Here is a 15835-nt window from a genome sequence, read left to right on the forward strand (position 1 = left end):
GGAATGACGAAGTAACAAGTCTCAGGAAGTGGAATGGTGACATACTATCTGATCTATCCTAAACATGCAGGGGTCCCCAGGGGCCGACTATGGAATATGAGGTTCTGGCCATTGCAGGGCTCAGGGCTGCTGGTTCAGGCAAAGGTGGGGATGTGCGGATGGTGTAGCTGAGCTCTGGACAGTTCTGGAGGCTATCTCAAGTGACAAAGACAATGAGCGCCTAGATTACAGGGCTGTCCTCATTCCAGGGTGCCAGGGGTTAAGAGTTAATTGGGGTTAATAACAACCCAGCATGAACCCATCCCTAAACGGGAACTGAACTTTCAAGGCGTCCTTGAAGTGCAGCGAAGAAGTGTTCAAGGATTCTATTTTTATTTCTCAAGTGTCTGTGCACATTTCGGTTTGGGAGTTTTTATTTTCCCAACTTGAATGACAATGTCTGGGATTCATCCACAAAAAAGAAGAGGAGCTCGGAGTTTGTGAGGGACCGTGGAGGGACCACAGGCTATAGGGTCACGTGTGCAGGGCTGGGGTTTGTCTCTTGGTGCCGCTAACCATGAGACCCCCAGGCTGGAATGAATCGCTCAGAGCACATCATGTGTGCACAGGTGGCCAACAAACATCAGCCCCCAACAGTATCAGCACGCAACCACATTCTCACACCTCATCAGTCCTCCAGACACCCCAGGTCAGGGAATGCAAATACCGGAGGCCAAGTGAGGACTTCCAGCCAAACAACATCAGGTTGCTCCTATTCTCAATGGACTTCCACCACCTGCGTCCAAGCTCAATAATGGCCCAAATGCTCTTGGGCGGGGGTGGGGGGTGGAGTTTAAGTTCTTCCCAACTAGACAGACAGGATCAGCTGTCACGCAGAGGATGGTGAGATCCCAACAGCATGAATAGGTCTGAACCTGGGGCAGCAGCCTCTGTACACCAAGCCCAGTGAACCATTATCACAGCTCATTTGCCAAAATCCTACAAGAGGGTGCATCACGCTATTTAGAGGAGGTGGAGATCCCGTAGAATCTAGATCCACAGAGACTGGTGCTTTCATATGAAACTTCATGAGAATGGGGTTTTCCCACAGGGCAGAGCCGAGCAGCCTCCTTCTGAAGGCCCAGCCCAGTGTGAGGCTGGCCCGGAGAAGGTGCAGAGCCTGCCCTGGGAGGGAGCTCTGCGAGGACAGGCTGCTGGGCCTCAGACACCAGCCCAACCATGATGGAGCTGCGGCTGGCGCTTCACCCATCCATCCTTTGAGTTTCCTTTCCCTGGTGGAGGAAGAGTAATGGAGACAGAGAAGGCTGGGATGCCTCTTTCAGCACACCTACCCATCCGCAGCACAGATGAGCATCACCCGTCAGCCCTGTCCCCTTACCCCAGAATGTGCTGCTGAGAGCAAGTTACTGCATCTTATTGTCCCTGTGCCATCACCACCCTCACCTAGAAGGGATTGGGAAATGCTTACTGAATGGATGGAGAGATGGAAGATTCAGGGAATGCCTGAAACTAAAAACAGAGAGTTTATGCCCAGATATTCTGAAGAAGCAAGCATGTGTTCCTGGAGCACATGCCCTTCTCGAGCTATGGGCTCACGATGACCTATAGCCAAAAACCAAGTCTGTTCACAGCAAACGATTCAGCCCCACTTGGAATGCAGGAGTGTGGACACATGTCCTATTTGCAAAAAGCAAGTGTGTACTTGCTGGAAGAGGCTGAGCCAGAGATGAGAGGGTGCTGGGCTCCAACAAAGGCAACAGTGAGCCCCAAAGGTAGACTCTGAAGGACACTCTTAGTGGCTCCTGAGCTACAGAACAGAGAGCCAGGAAACCAAACCCGCACAGCAGCCAGTTAGACCAGGATCAAGAGGCTGGCCAGGAAGAGACTAGTCCCAGCACCTGATTAACTGGGAAGAGGATGAAGCTCTGGGGTGCCTTCCCTGCGGAGCTGAACGCTGGCCAGTGAGGTCATGCCCAAACAAGTTCTGCTGAACTATGAGTGCAAACATTGTTTGTCTTGATTTCAGGGAGAGGCCATGGCTGGGGTGGCTGCTCCCAACCTTGTATATGCAGATAGCTCCAGCTGTCACAAGCCCAGAATGCCCCCTCCTGGAGGCTGGGAAGGGGTTAGATGTAAGAGTACAGTTAAGAATCTCCTGGACAGAGCTGAGGGAACTGCTCCTGGGAGGCTGGAAGATGAGTGGCAACCATGACATAGGCCGTGTGGGGTGAGCACTCCCAGACCATCCGCACCAGCTGAGGGGGAGGAGGGCTGGACACAGGGCCGTCCAGGCTCCTGGAGCGCCACTGGCCAATACTGGAGAAGCCTGGGTAACACTGATCCCAGCCCTGTCAGTCTGGAGACAGCCAGGGCTCTCACAAGGCACTTCCTGGGCTCAGTTATTCCCCAAATACACCAACTGGAACACCACCTGTGACTATCTGACAGCTGAAAGCATCCCCAGGTCCCTTCCTCCAAATTTTCTGCCTCTCTTTTCTCAAGGCAATTGGAAACAGAGCAGACCTATGAAAAGACCCAAATAACCTCCTCCTCTGAATCTACTGCTCTAAACATCCCCTGCTCTACTTAGATGAAATAGAAATCTTCAGTAGGGACCTGAGGTTTATAACCTATCTTTATGGTTTTTCCTCTAAGAGGGAAAAAAAAAAAAAAAAAAAAAAAAAAAAAAAAAAAAAAAAAAAAAAAGCACATCTCCTAAACCTACAGATGGCAAAAAAGAAAGATCAGGAAATTCATCCCAAATTTCTATCATCAAGGAGCATGATGTCTTACTGGGGGGCCTGGCTGCTAAACTCAGTGTTAAAGATGTGTGGAACAAGCAGCTACCTGTGAGGGAGTGACAGGTTATGACCCACGGCAGGGCACACTCAGTACCCGGAGGCCTGGCTGTGTACTGCCAGGAAACAGCTCAGGTGTCGTGACCGCCACTGGATGCAGCCTGTGTCTTTCCAGAACGCATGCCGTGGCTCCCAGGCAACTGTCTCCACGATCAAGTCACAATCCCTGGCCCCAGCCTGTGGGATAGGAACAAGTCCCACACACCTGGTCCAGGTATCCCCCTACCCAATCATCTCCAAGCTCCCAATCGGGAAATGGTTGGGGTTACATTTGGAGGGATGCTGTCAGCAGAGGGAAGAATTATGCCCACTGTCTCGCCCCAGAACCTCCCCTTGCCTCTGATCCATCACCCAGAGAAGGCTTGGCCTTGGAGACAAGGGAACCCACACCAGTAACATGACCTGAGCACCCACACACAGTACCTTCCATTGAAGACCCCGACACCCTGGGAATTGGTTACTAGCTCCACTTTAGAAAGCTGAGGTAAAGTGGATAAAATAACTTGTCAAGACTGTAATGATGGAGACAGCTGAGATCAGAAGTTAGGCTGTGTGTATTCAAGGCTGGCCCCCTTCCTAGGGCATTTACTGCTTCCCTTGATTATGCCCTAGAGAACGTCTCTCCACCACCTCTAACCTCAGCAAAGCTGCTTCCCTTGGGGGCAGGGGTGGAGGGCTGGGCCGGCTGGGTGGGATTAGCCTGGCATGGCTGCTGTCCCCCTCACCCCCTACTGGAGGACAGGCCTGTGTGCCTGTGTTGTCTCTCAGCTGAAAAGCCAGATGGTGCCTGGTGGTGGGCAGAGTTCCAAGGATTTGGTGCCAGAGCCGCAACCCTTGTGGTTTGGGGGGGGGGGGAGATAAATATTGTGGAAAACCCACATAGTCACTCACTTAATGATTATATGCCATCTAGGCTAATTATTAAGGGCAGCCTGGCTCCTCACAATCATGAGAGAGAGAGAGAGAGATGGAGATGGGTCTGCATCTACCTGCCCAGGTGAGAACACAGGCTTGATCTTGAGCAAGGAGGGCTTTAAGGGGCAGTGATGACAGGGGGCTGGCGGGACAGAGAGGGTGTGTGTGTGAGGAAGGCTGGGGGCCCCGCCTGGAAAAACAGATCTGCCTTTAGACCTGGCACCTGTCTTAGCACTTTACTGCTTGCATTTTAGGCGCCAAAGAGGAGGTGGCAGAGAGATGGGTGAGCCACCCTAGGCTTCCTGGCATGTGGTCAGCGCCTGACTGCTCCTCTCTGCCCTCAGCCTACAAAGACGGGTGCTCCTAAGGCCATGCTGAGGGGTTGCTTTTCCGGCCAGTGCGGTACAGAAGATGGCTCGTGCCTTTGGGAAAAGTAAAGCCAGCTGGATGTGGATTTTTTCTGGCGGGAGCAGCAGTTGCCAGCCATGATGAGCCATGGGCATCGACAGCCCTGAGACCTTAGAGACGGACTGGACCAGTGCTGGCCACGGACCCAGCAGTGACAGCACACCCGAGTGCTCTCGGTTATTTAAATGTTCATGGAGCAACTACCCTCTGTGAGGCCCACGCTAATACCAGATGTGTGGGTCAGGCACAGCCCTGACTTCGAGATGCTCATGGGGAGTCCACGTAATTAGACACCAAAGTGCAATTATTGCCATGGTTGGGGGTTGGGGGAGGGTAATGGCTGCAGGTGTCTTTAAAGGAGGCACCTGAATTCAGTTCTGGATGAGTGCTCGTCAGACTCTGAAGCAATGCAAAGGTATTGAACGGGCACAGAGTCCTGAAAGCACCCAGAGTCTTTGGAGGACAGTGGCCAGTGAGTGGGGGGCAGTGGTGAGAGAGAAGGTTCCAGAAGGATATTGGAGCAGACCATACCACGTGAAGGAATGTAAATGTTCCTTTATGAGAAGAACTTCTAAAGGGGTTTTAAGGCAGGGAAATGACAGTCACATTTGCCTAAAACCAATGTTGAAAGGATAAAGTAAGAGAAAAGCTCTGTGGCCTTGGGGCAATCCTTGTGCCTGGACTACAGGGATGGGGGCTGGGCAGTGTCTCCTGCGTGGATGAGCACACCAGTCGCCCTGGCCTCAGGCTCTCCTGAGTCCTCTGTGCTGATGGGACAAGGCTTAAAAGGGACTGTACTAGTTTGAACTGTAAGTTCTGGGGGGCAAAAGAGAAAAGGCACACCAGGGGTGTCCTGGCTAGCGGGCCACAGCAATAAATGGGTGAAAAGTGCCACCTTGGTGCTTGCAGTGAGCCCCACGGGAGCCAGAGTGAGTAAGCACACGCCGAGATGTTAACTTCTCCTGCACTGCACGCTTGGTTTACTGGTTCCCACTTTTTTCACTGGTTCCTGAAATCTCTTCACGGAGAACCAAAATCAGCTCTGTATCTTGGTCTATTTATGCTGGATGGCAAGGAAGGGGAGACGGAGGGTAGATAGCACTACTTCCCCCAGGGCTGTGCTTTGCCCCACACACGGAAAAGCTGGAGGTACTCTTCTGGCTTGGCCACGTGACCCAGGGCCTGAGGAGAGTTGTGGGGCCAGGTTATGGGTCAACTTGTCCTCAGAGGTCCTAAGAACAAGGGGCCTTGAGGGGAACGGGTGGACTCTGCTGTGAGTGATGGGGGTGGGGAGCCTCTGGACCATCCATCCAGCCCCTCAGCTGCTCCCTTGGAGAAAAGCAACTCCCCTCACCCCCACCATCTGATTCTGTTAGGAGGTAAGCTGAGATACTTTCAGTGGCTGGTGCATGGGCCTCCTGGACCTTAGAACCTGCAAAGATGTTAGCATCTCCAGTAACCAGCTGGAATCTGATTGCGTTTAGTGTCCCTGTCCCGGGGATGTGAGGAGGGTGAGCCATTGCTCTCCATCACCTCAACTGCTTGGTGTTTGTGCAGCACTTGACGAGAGGTGCCAGGTGATGGCTGCAGGTGTTCTGGAGCCTTCCCTTCCTCATTCTACTCTTCCCGCTCTCACCTCTGCGCAGGAAGAGTGGATGGTGGTGGGAGTGCTCCACGCTGGAGGGGAGGGAGGGAGGGAAGGAAGTCAGGTGCCCAGAACACGGGAGCCCTGCAGAGAGGAGCACAGGCCAGGCTGGCTCCACCCCTTCCCTGCTGACGTCAGACCTCGAAATAGACAGATTGGGGAGCAGGATTCTTTGCCGACACTGAGTAACCTTGGAGGTGGGGAAGGAGGGAAGACAGGGCTTCAAGCTGGCTGATTAACAAGCTCTGTCCAATTGGGTATAAGAAATTGCACTACCATCCCCACGCTTCCTCCCTAGTTGATGGTCAGAGTAAAAGGCCTCTCCATGGGGCTGGAATACTGTGGGCTCTAAGAGGAAGCCAAGAGCACCACCCATGGAGACCCAGGAGGGATCTATTGGCCCTGGCTTAACAAAGAAGGCACTAGCAGAAGGATGTCACTGGAGCCCCTTTCCTCCCGGGGACACACAGAGTCTGAAAACAGTCTGATCAGAGGAGCGATGCTCTTCTTCAATCTGCACTGAAGGGCATGAGGCATTAACTCCAGTAGGTTACTTGTGACACCAGACTGGACACCTGTGGATGTGTGGCCATCGTCCTCCCCTGGAAGAGGCAAGGCACAGAAGTCCCCGACTGCGGCCTCCACGGCTGCAGACCGGAGATCAGAGCAGGCCTCTGCCCAAGAGATGGGGTGCCAGCAAAGCCGTCTACCACTGTGACAGGTCCTCAGTCAGCAGGATTTCTCAAGGGGGAAAGTACACAGATTTCTCCTCAGAACTGGTTGAAAGTGCAGATTCCTAGGCCTCACAGCCTTGGAGCTGCTACATGGGGCTGAGGCTGGGATCCAGGAATGTGTATTTTTAACAAGTACCTCAAGTTGGTTCCTGGAACCAAACCCTGAGGTACAGTTGAGGCTCGTACTCTGGACCTGGGGGAAGGAAGAGAGCTGGACAGTGTTCCCAAGGCCGTGTGCCTATCTTGTGGGTAGAGCACAGCCTCCCTACAGCGGTGAGGGGTACGCATCACAGACCGGTTGGCACCCAGCACCTGGCCCGGCCGTCTCTTCCCTCCTGTCAAGGTGTTCAGGGAACGTCTCAATCTGAGGCTAGAGAAGTTCTTCCCGGAGCCAAACTCACTGGGCCCTGCTGTGCTCTGTGACCCTTCCTTCCAGATTCACGCTCACCACGAAGCATCTGCTCAGCAATGCGCTCTGCGGCACCTCCCTTTGCACTTGAAGGCTTATTAAAATGTACCTTGGTCTGCTCTCAGCTAATCCACGAGACAGCCCGAGCTCATGCTAATTAATCAGATGTCATCATTAATATGCACCCTAATTGTTCAGCTCCCCTGATGCCCATCACGCTCGGGTCGGCATCTCTGCTGGCTGCAAACCCTTTGGACTTCCTCGGCTCCTGCTTTTTCCTCTGGGCTGGCCTGCAGTCCGGAGGACGTGCCCAAAGACACTTTTATTCTCAGCACAGTTTGCACAGCCAGCGCCGCTGGCTAGGATGCCAGCAACACAGAGGAGCGCAGTTATTACTTTAGAATGAGTGCTTTATTTAATTAAACAATTATTGCCGAGGCCCTGGGGCGCTATTTAGAAAGACACTGGATTCGGCTCACAATAGACACCCTGTAACAGAGAGTGAGCATCGCGCAGGGGGCAAGCACAGCCCCACAAACTCAGCAGGGCCCTCACAAGTACCATGGGTCCTCTGTGCAATGAAAACATCAGACGGACACAGGGCAGGAGGGAAACAATGGGCTGGCATGCACGGTTTCCATCCTAGTTAACACAAAATATTTAAGAACATTCTACCTTCCTCTAAAACCACTAGCAGGCTGCTGGGTTCTAGATGATGTTTTGTTTTTTTTTTTTTTTTTCCCCCTGCACTTTTGGGGGAAATGAAACCAAGTGGGGGAGGAGGGGAGCGAGATGTGAAATCAATCAGGACACTTCCTTAAAGGAAAAAGTCACTTTTAGCTCCTTACCCAGAAACGGAAGGCTGGAAGCAGAGGGGATGTGGAGCATGGAGATGGCCTGGGTTGAACCGTTTGGGGTCAGCCCAGAGCAGCTTGAGGGGAATGCTGAAAACACACACAGGTCAGTGGCAGGGTCGGCCTAGGACGCTTGTGAAGCGAGGAACGTCAGGCATTTATCCCTACTCGTGCCACTCACAGAGAAGGCGTGCTTAAGCCTCAAGCTCAGGCTGCCTGGGATGAGTGTGGATAAAACGGTCCTGAAAAAGCACAGTGCAGAAGGTCCCCAGCAGGGATGAGCACTCCCCATGGAGACCTATTTGGAAGTTTCCCAACCAGATTGGCCCGTGCAGGAGTGTGGGCCGTGGGCATGCACTTAACAAGCTCCATGAAGCTTCCCAGCCTGTGTGTGTGTACAAGGGTGTGTGCATCCCTGGCTCTCTTGTAGGTGGGCTGCTCATCGCTGCTCATCCCTGTTTCCACACGAACCAGGCTTTGGATTGCTGCCCCAATGCACGTATATAGGTGGATACTTCCTTTCTGCCCCAATGCAAGTGAATAGGTGGTACTTCCTTTACAAGAAACAGGCGTATAAAAGTTCTATTTATAAATCCTCAGTTTTCACGGAATAACATCTTACACCCATTAGGAAAACCAAGTACTCAAGAGAAACCTGCAGCCAGTCCTTTTACGAACTAATGAAGTACTTTGTAACTATCAATTACTTTCCCTGTTTGTTTTATGCATTTGGACTTCCATACAGTGAGGTTTCTTAAGAGCTAAGCATGCTGGGGTAAGGGTGGCCAGGTGATGGCACAAAAGATAATTCCCCCCATCTCAAGGCACCTACCTGGCTGAATTGAGGATGGGGGCAGGGCGGAAGGATGAGAATCCAGGTCAGTTTACCTGACATCTGCCCATGGGCCCAGGAGTCCAAACAGTTTGCCCTGGGCAAATGGCATTTGTAAGCAGGTACTCATGACTTGCCAGACAATGGATATAGGGGTAGAGACCTGGGACGTTCTAAGAGGGCAGAGAGATGCTCAAACTGCCAGCGTGTGACAAGGGAGTCTGGGCAGTTCACCTGGCTCAGGAGCTAGGATATAAGTTCCCTCCATCTACCAGGACAGAGTAGAGCATGCAGGACCCCAACCAATGGCAACGAACAGCTTCTGAGATTTGGGGAAGGGACAGTGGGGACTGTCCAGGAGAAGCGAGGACCACCAGCTTGAGATCTAAATTCCCATCACCTGGTATCTTGACTGGGAGCAGAGAGGCGGTGGCACTGGGGATTAAGTGTCACCTTCTAAGCCAGTGTGTCAGGTGTCTGCCATGGCAGAGACAGGATGTGAGGGTGATGGATGGCGGGCTTAACGCCAGCCGACAGAACCCATGTCCCTGAGAGGCACATTAAAAATAAAAACAGCAATCCTCTCACGGAGCTGAAGAAGGAAGCTCAGCCCCAACACCCAAAGGTGCTGGGGGGTGGGGCAGGGGGCAGCGGTCCCCATGGCCCAGGGAGTAGCGTGCTACCCAGGTTTGCATGGAAAGGTGAGGGCTGGTCTGGAGCATGCTGGGCAGCAGCCGGACAGACTCTCGGGATGTGTGGGAGGCTGTGCCCAGGCAGCGGTAGCCATGGGTGATGGGCGGGGTGCTGGAGGCTCATGAGGTCCTTCGCAGGAGTTCGAGAGACAAACCACAGTGTTGGAATGAGTGACAGACCAATCTGAATTTCATTTAGAAAGGGCTGGGTGGGGGGGTGGAAAGCACACCAAAAACAAGAGGCCATTCCCAGGATGAAATATATAGACAGCTCCCTTGAAAAAAGGAGAGAGAGAAAGAAAAACAAAGACCTGTCCCTGTATTATTGATTTCCTTGAGGAAGAGAGACAAGCTAATCCTTTAAAGTCAGTCACTTCAATGTAAGCACGAGCATTCCCCCACATTAGAGATCCAGCTCTTGTTTGGGTTGTGGGCCCACGCATTTTTGGGGCATAGGGCAGAAATTTCATTCATGGAGACCCGGCATTGCGGGTTGAAAGTGGAGGCTCGGCACACGGGGGAAGAGGCTCACGAGGACACTCTGCTGCACAGCTGGCTGAAGACGCCGCAGGCCACCATCAAGCCGAAGCCCCCGGTGTCTGCCAGGCACAGGGGATGAGGGCTGCCCCGCTCATCCCACCTGCGGTGACCAGCCGGTATGACTGCTATCTTCCCATGAGTGAGTGGGGAGAAAGAGGCCAAGCGAAATGGACATTACTGAACATCCAGATGGAGTGAAGGGGAGCTGACAAGAAGCACATTGTGGGGAGAAAGGAAAAAAAAAAAGAAAGATGGGCTTCCCTGGTAGTCCTGGTAGGTGGCCATCCTACAAAGGACGCACTTTGATATTCTAGACCCCATAAGCAACCCATGCAGCCAGGAATCTCCTCTTGGCCCGTTAGAGTCCAACCCATGTGCACCAGACAGGAGGGCAGTGTGTCCTGGAGAAGGGAAGCTGCCATCAGGCCACTTGTGGGCTTAGGGCACTGCTCTCTGCGCCCAGACAGAGCCACCCAATGAGCCCTCCACAAAGACAGCTCATTTGCCCTGTCAGTTCCCACCAGCCCTCTGGGGCCTCCCTTCTCAGCTTACTGTCACCTTCCACTCCAAGTTCCCAATAGTGGCAAATCCAGGGGCAGCGTCCATGCCATGTCCTACTGGGGCACACGGAGGTGCCTCTGGAGGTATGCAACAGTGTTCCTGAGAGCCCCCACATCCTGTCATGTCACTGTGGCTGCTAAACCTTGTTGCGCCGTGCTTTCCCCCCCTCACTGGTCCTGAAGGCCTCTAGGCCACCTCTTGCCCCAGAATTGGTAAGAATAAATATTCAAGTGATGGCAGCAGTGACCCACTTATTAGCAGATGCCACAGCCCCAGGGCACCGTGGCTGATGCTGAAAGAACACAGAAAGGGACCATGGCAGGGACAAGAAACGTCCTTGGGAAGATGTGTCCAATGCTGGTGATCCTTGAGCGAATGTGAGAAGTCTGCTCCACTATCTAGGAGTGAGGGGCAGCAAGAAAGACAGCAAATCCATCAAGCAGACAGGCAGGGTAAGCAGACACGGATCACTGAACAGATCCCATCCTGGGCAGCGCCACCCCACCCCTCTGCAAACATTAAGCTCCAAGGGCTAATGACCGGGTGAGACCTGCCCCTTCTCTCGGGCCTCGCCAGCAGGGCAGCCCACAAGTCCAGCAAGGCTGTGACCAGGGCCAGAGGATGGGGGTGGGAACCCCAGGAGCTGGGCTTCTGTCTCTGCCTTGGCCCTGGGAAAGACACAGTCCCAAAGTCTCAGTTTTCTCTGCTGTAAAGTGGGATGATGCCATGAGCCTTACTGTGCAGCTGGAAGGGCCAAATGAAAAATGAGAAAGTGAGTGGCAAGAGGCTACACCCACGCAAAGCTGCAGTAGGAAGGGCCGGTCAAGGCTTGGCATGGCCATGCAGGCACGTCACACCCCTCTCCATCTCCTTACAAAAAGGACGTTCACCCCTTGAGTGGTACTGTCTTAGGAAAAGACTCCTGGGTTTTAAAAAGGGGACTACATGGTATTCTAAATGTTGCAGATGACAGACAAGTATTGCTGCGTCAGGCTGAGGCAAGATGGAATCAGAAAACATGACTTCCTGGCAGACGGAGAAACTGGGACTCTCGTGAAGGCCTAGGAAGCCCCTTCCCATGTTTACCTGAGCCTGAATCGGATTGCCCTACACCCCTCAGAAGAACCTAGAAGATAGAAGTCCCTAAACTCCCCCACGGCCTCCAATACACACCCCGCTTCTTGAAGGGGGTGACCAGGCACCTGCAGGCTGGCTGTCATCTCTCTCCCGGGCCACCTCCTGTATCAAGGCAGGATGGCAAGCCAGGGTGACCTTGTCCTGTCCCAAGGCAGCTGCGAGGGCCCCCACTCCATACCATCGGTTTGTAGCCGAGCCTCCAGCAAGGATGAGCTCCGTTGTGCCATCTGCGCTCCCGGCTCTGCTTGGCCAGTGCCTGCTGGGCTGCCGGTGACCCAGCAGCATCTGTCCACCTGTAAGAGGCAGAGGCCACTCCTGCGAACCGGCAGGAGCGCTTGGCACCCAGGAAGTCCCACTGTGGCCTCAGGGCTTCCCTCTGACACTCTAGAAGCAGGGGAAACATCAGGGCTAGGCCCTGGGCCGGGGGTGTGGGGGACGGGCTGGGAAGCGCTGCAGGGACAAGAAAGTGAAATGAGCAACTCGCAGTGCCCTCGACTCCATGGAACAGCGGCACACATCCTGCTTCCCAGACACTCGGGAAGGTTGGGTTCCTGGAGAGAACTGATTTATGCACAACCACACCACTTCACCACTGGTCCTTGGCTCCTCCTCACCGCACAGGGGAGAAGGAAGTGCTCACTTCTCACTGTTTCCTAGCAAAGCCAGAGAAGCTCTGCACAAAGAATCCCAAGATATTCCCCAGCCTGGAGGCGAGGTTACTGGTTTGAAAGAGGTGGGGCACCTGACACTTTCTCACTGATCCTTCAAAGGAGCAGAAGGGGCATGTGTGGGGTTCTGAGAATCTAAGGCCAGCTGACAGCAGGTCCCGATGGTTAATTCTCATGGGCTCTTGCCAGGGCCCAGGTCACTGCTGGCTCCAGCTGCAGCAGCCTGTGGGGATGGCCCTGGCAAGCACGTGTGACTCATGGGACCCCCGCCTCCCAGTGCCCTGTTCTGTGGCTACTCCAAGGAAGGAGAGGGAGAGACTGACTCATATCAGCTGCACTGGCAATCACAGGATGTGGACGGAGGTCGCAGGGTGGAGGGGAGGAGAAATTTTCCATTCGTTATGGTCAAGGGCTTTGGGAGGCGACTGGTAGCTGCTGATGGAGAAAGCTCCTTTCTTATCATGATGCTACGCACAGGCTGGCCTCTGGGTAGAGTTAATACCCCAAATATTCTCATTCTATGTGTGCATTTCAGTAGCATTCCTGGGAAGACACGGAAAAGACGGTTTCCAAAGGACCTTCATCTTCTGAAAATTAAACTACAAAATAAAAGCCTGTATCTTTATTCCCCAGAATGTACTGTCCCAAAATAGCAATGAAGAGATGGTTATTACAAGGCCCTTACAAAACATGCAGGCTGTGCAGGTGCATCACCTACCTAATACCTGAGACAAGGAGAGGATTGTGCACGGGGTGGGGGTGCTTTAAAGCTGCCTGCCGTCTCACCCCACATTGTGGTGAAGTCTGGCTGCCGGCAAAAATCAGAAACCACGGGTAGAGAGAGGTACTGGGAGTCTCCAGAAGGGATAAACAATGACTAAAGCATTCACATTCAGGGAGAAGTATGAGCCTCCTCCTTTACATCTGCAGAGGCCACCTGATAGAATGAAGACACCCGGAGGAGCCCCATGGGTCAGGTTTGGGAAGGGAAGGTGCCCCTGCCACCCCCAACAGAGAGCTCAGGACCAAGGAAGGAAACCTCTGTGTTTGCTGATCCCTTCCAGGTCACTGACAGGGGTGAGGTTTGTGGGCGCACGCCCAGTGTGGCGAGGCAGGAACCACTGTTCTTCAGAAGCCACAGACCCCGGGAGCTGGACACAAAGTTCTAACTCCTGAGACGATGTGGAGATCTAGCTGCCTTGAACTTCTCCAAACCAGGGAGGAAGCACATTTGGACACAACAGCTGAGCAAAGCAAGGCCCCCAGCAGTGGACCGGGAGGAGGGGGAATGGAACAACAACCCGGCGGGATAGGCTCTATTCCCTTGGGCCCTTCCCACCCCTGCAGCTTTTGCGGGTTGGGTGGTAATCAGCCCTGGGAGTTCTAAGCACAATATCTGAAAGATGAAGGTGGTAATTAACGCCTGTCTGCTTTCCTGAATGGCTCCTTCTTCCCCATCAGGGGGTTATTGAGATTCAGGGAGGGAGGCTCCCATCATGTGGAAGGTTTACGGGAATAAGTGGGGGAACATTTTAATAAAGCAATAATAATGCTTCTAAATAATTTACCAGGCAAATGGCAGCAGCCAATATTCCCAGTACTTGTATCTGTTTTGCTGGGGAGGGGACGTGCCAGGCAGATTAAGCACAGATTCTTTTTTTTTTTTTTTTTTTTAAGATTTTATTTGAGAGAGCAAGCGAGCACATGCATGAGCAGAGGGGAGGAGAAGAGGGAGAAGCAGATTCCCTGTTAAGCAGGCAGCCTGATGCGGAACTCGATCTCAGGACCGTAGGATCACGACATGAGCTGAAGGCAGACGCTTAACTGAGCCACCCAGGAGCCCGATTTAGCACAGATTCTATCAGCTTCTCCTAGAAAGACCCACCTGAGGTCGGGTCCCTCTGCCGGTCCCTCTGCCCTGATGTGCTCCAGTGTCTGTGTTGAGCCTCTTGGACCCCTTCCTCCACCTTCTCCTGCCTCCTCCTTCCTCTAGTTAGAGATCTAGGCAGGTCGTTTTACTCACTGATACCTTTGCTAATATCATCAATGATGGCTTGTTGAAATGCTAAGAGGCCAACGGGTCTGAGCTGTGCTGCCCTCCTAACAGTGACCCCCGTCCCTCAACAAGGCTGGGCAAGTAGGGAACGGTGCCAGGGAATTAACTTGCTTCCAGATTCCCACCACATGTAGGGGGATTTGAGATATGATTCTATTAAAAGACAAATTTCTAGTCCTAGGTGACCATGCAAGCCAAAAACCAGACCATCCGATTGCTCCAGCAATGCCGAAGAGGAAAACCAACCTCTCCCTATGCGTGGGCCACAGGTTGCCTTCAGTAGGTCCACAGGGTGGGACTGGAAGGCAAAACCGGCACTCAGTGGCCCGGTAACTCAGAACCAGGTAACCGCTGGAAGCACCTGCAGGAACCTCTGCCAGGACACGGACAGGTAAGTCAAGAGGCCAACTCCCCGAAAGGCTTGCCTCTTTCCTGAACCCTACCTCCTTCCCTGAATCAGTGAAGTGGCCACGTGTCAAACTCTGTGTCACCTCACACACCTAAATCTGTGTCAGGTTGAGGAGGACCAAGAGGAGGCAGAGAATATTAATAGATCCTGCAAAAGGGAGAGGGAATCATTTCTGAGTCCTGCCCACAAAGTAGGCAGAGATAAATAATGGCCTCTGGTTTCATGTCTGGCATGGCATCCAGTTCCAGCCCACGTCCCCCCTGCCCATGGCACAGAAGAGTCGAGAACAGCCTGGAGATTCATCTTCCTCCCTCACCTGCAGGGAGGAGGGGAGAAAAGGAGAGAGCTGGGCTGATCCTCCCCTATTTGGAGAGCTTGTTTGTGGTCAGGGCCAACAGCTAAGATGGTTCAGTCCTGCCTGCCCAGTTGGGAAGCCCGGCACCTACCATATGCTCTTGGGCTGGCCAGGAGTTAAGTCAAAATGTGGCAAGTCTCCAGGAAATTAGCCCTGACACACTTAAAGAGCTATGCTGAGGGTGCCCCTCAAACCGTGAGCTCAGTTTATGAGTTCACAGCCAGGAGCTGGCAATGACCCGAATGCCAACAAAGAGGCATGTGTGACAGGACACCCAGGCTATGTTCTTAGTAACCTGGTGTGTTTTCTGCCCAGGACCATTACTCCAGTAACTAGCCAGAGTGTGGAGCTGTGTAGACCCTCCTGTCTGGGAAAAGAGCTTGATCAAAGAGTAAAGTTCAAATGCCCCCAGCCACCCAGGCTGGGCAGAGGTGAGGCCACTCACCAGGTAGATGCGGTAGGCGTCCACACGGCGCAGGGGCCCCCAGCAGGGGTCAGTGTCGTTGTGCTTGGTGTCGGCCTCCACACCGCAGGACTCGTTGCCAGTGGCGCTGCTGATAAAGAGAAGAGTGGCTCAGTGTGGCCCCCACTTGGCTGGGAGCAGACAGGATGTAACGTTACTAATTATTAGCCACCACTGCGCCTCTACTCCCGCTGCAGCTGCTTCTAGACCAACCTCACTCAACATGAATCACAATCCTCAATCTCTTTGGGCAGGTGCTACTTGTCCCTTTGGCGCCATTCCCCAGTGACCCTGGAGCC

The 15835-nt window shown here is 53.3% G+C and overlaps 1 protein-coding gene across 5 annotated transcripts in view; it reads right to left on the reverse strand.

Moving 5' to 3' along the window:
• TMEM104 (transmembrane protein 104) overlaps positions 1-15835 on the reverse strand; it is a 56682-nt gene that overhangs the window by 24919 nt on the left and 15928 nt on the right. For 3 of the 5 annotated variants that reach the window (XM_049113920.1, XM_049113921.1, XM_049113922.1), the window contains 2 exons: positions 15519-15627; positions 11764-11878 (listed from right to left, as the gene is read on the reverse strand). In XM_049113920.1, the coding sequence (XP_048969877.1) occupies positions 11764-11878; positions 15519-15627 (224 nt within the window). The remainder of the gene's footprint in view (positions 1-11763; positions 11879-15518; positions 15628-15835) is intronic. The other 2 variants (XM_025467920.3, XM_025467919.3) reach the window with 2 other exon arrangements.

Source organism: Canis lupus, chromosome 9 (genome assembly GCF_003254725.2).
Source record: "Canis lupus dingo isolate Sandy chromosome 9, ASM325472v2, whole genome shotgun sequence".
In the NCBI taxonomy this organism is placed as follows: Eukaryota; Metazoa; Chordata; class Mammalia; order Carnivora; family Canidae; genus Canis; species Canis lupus.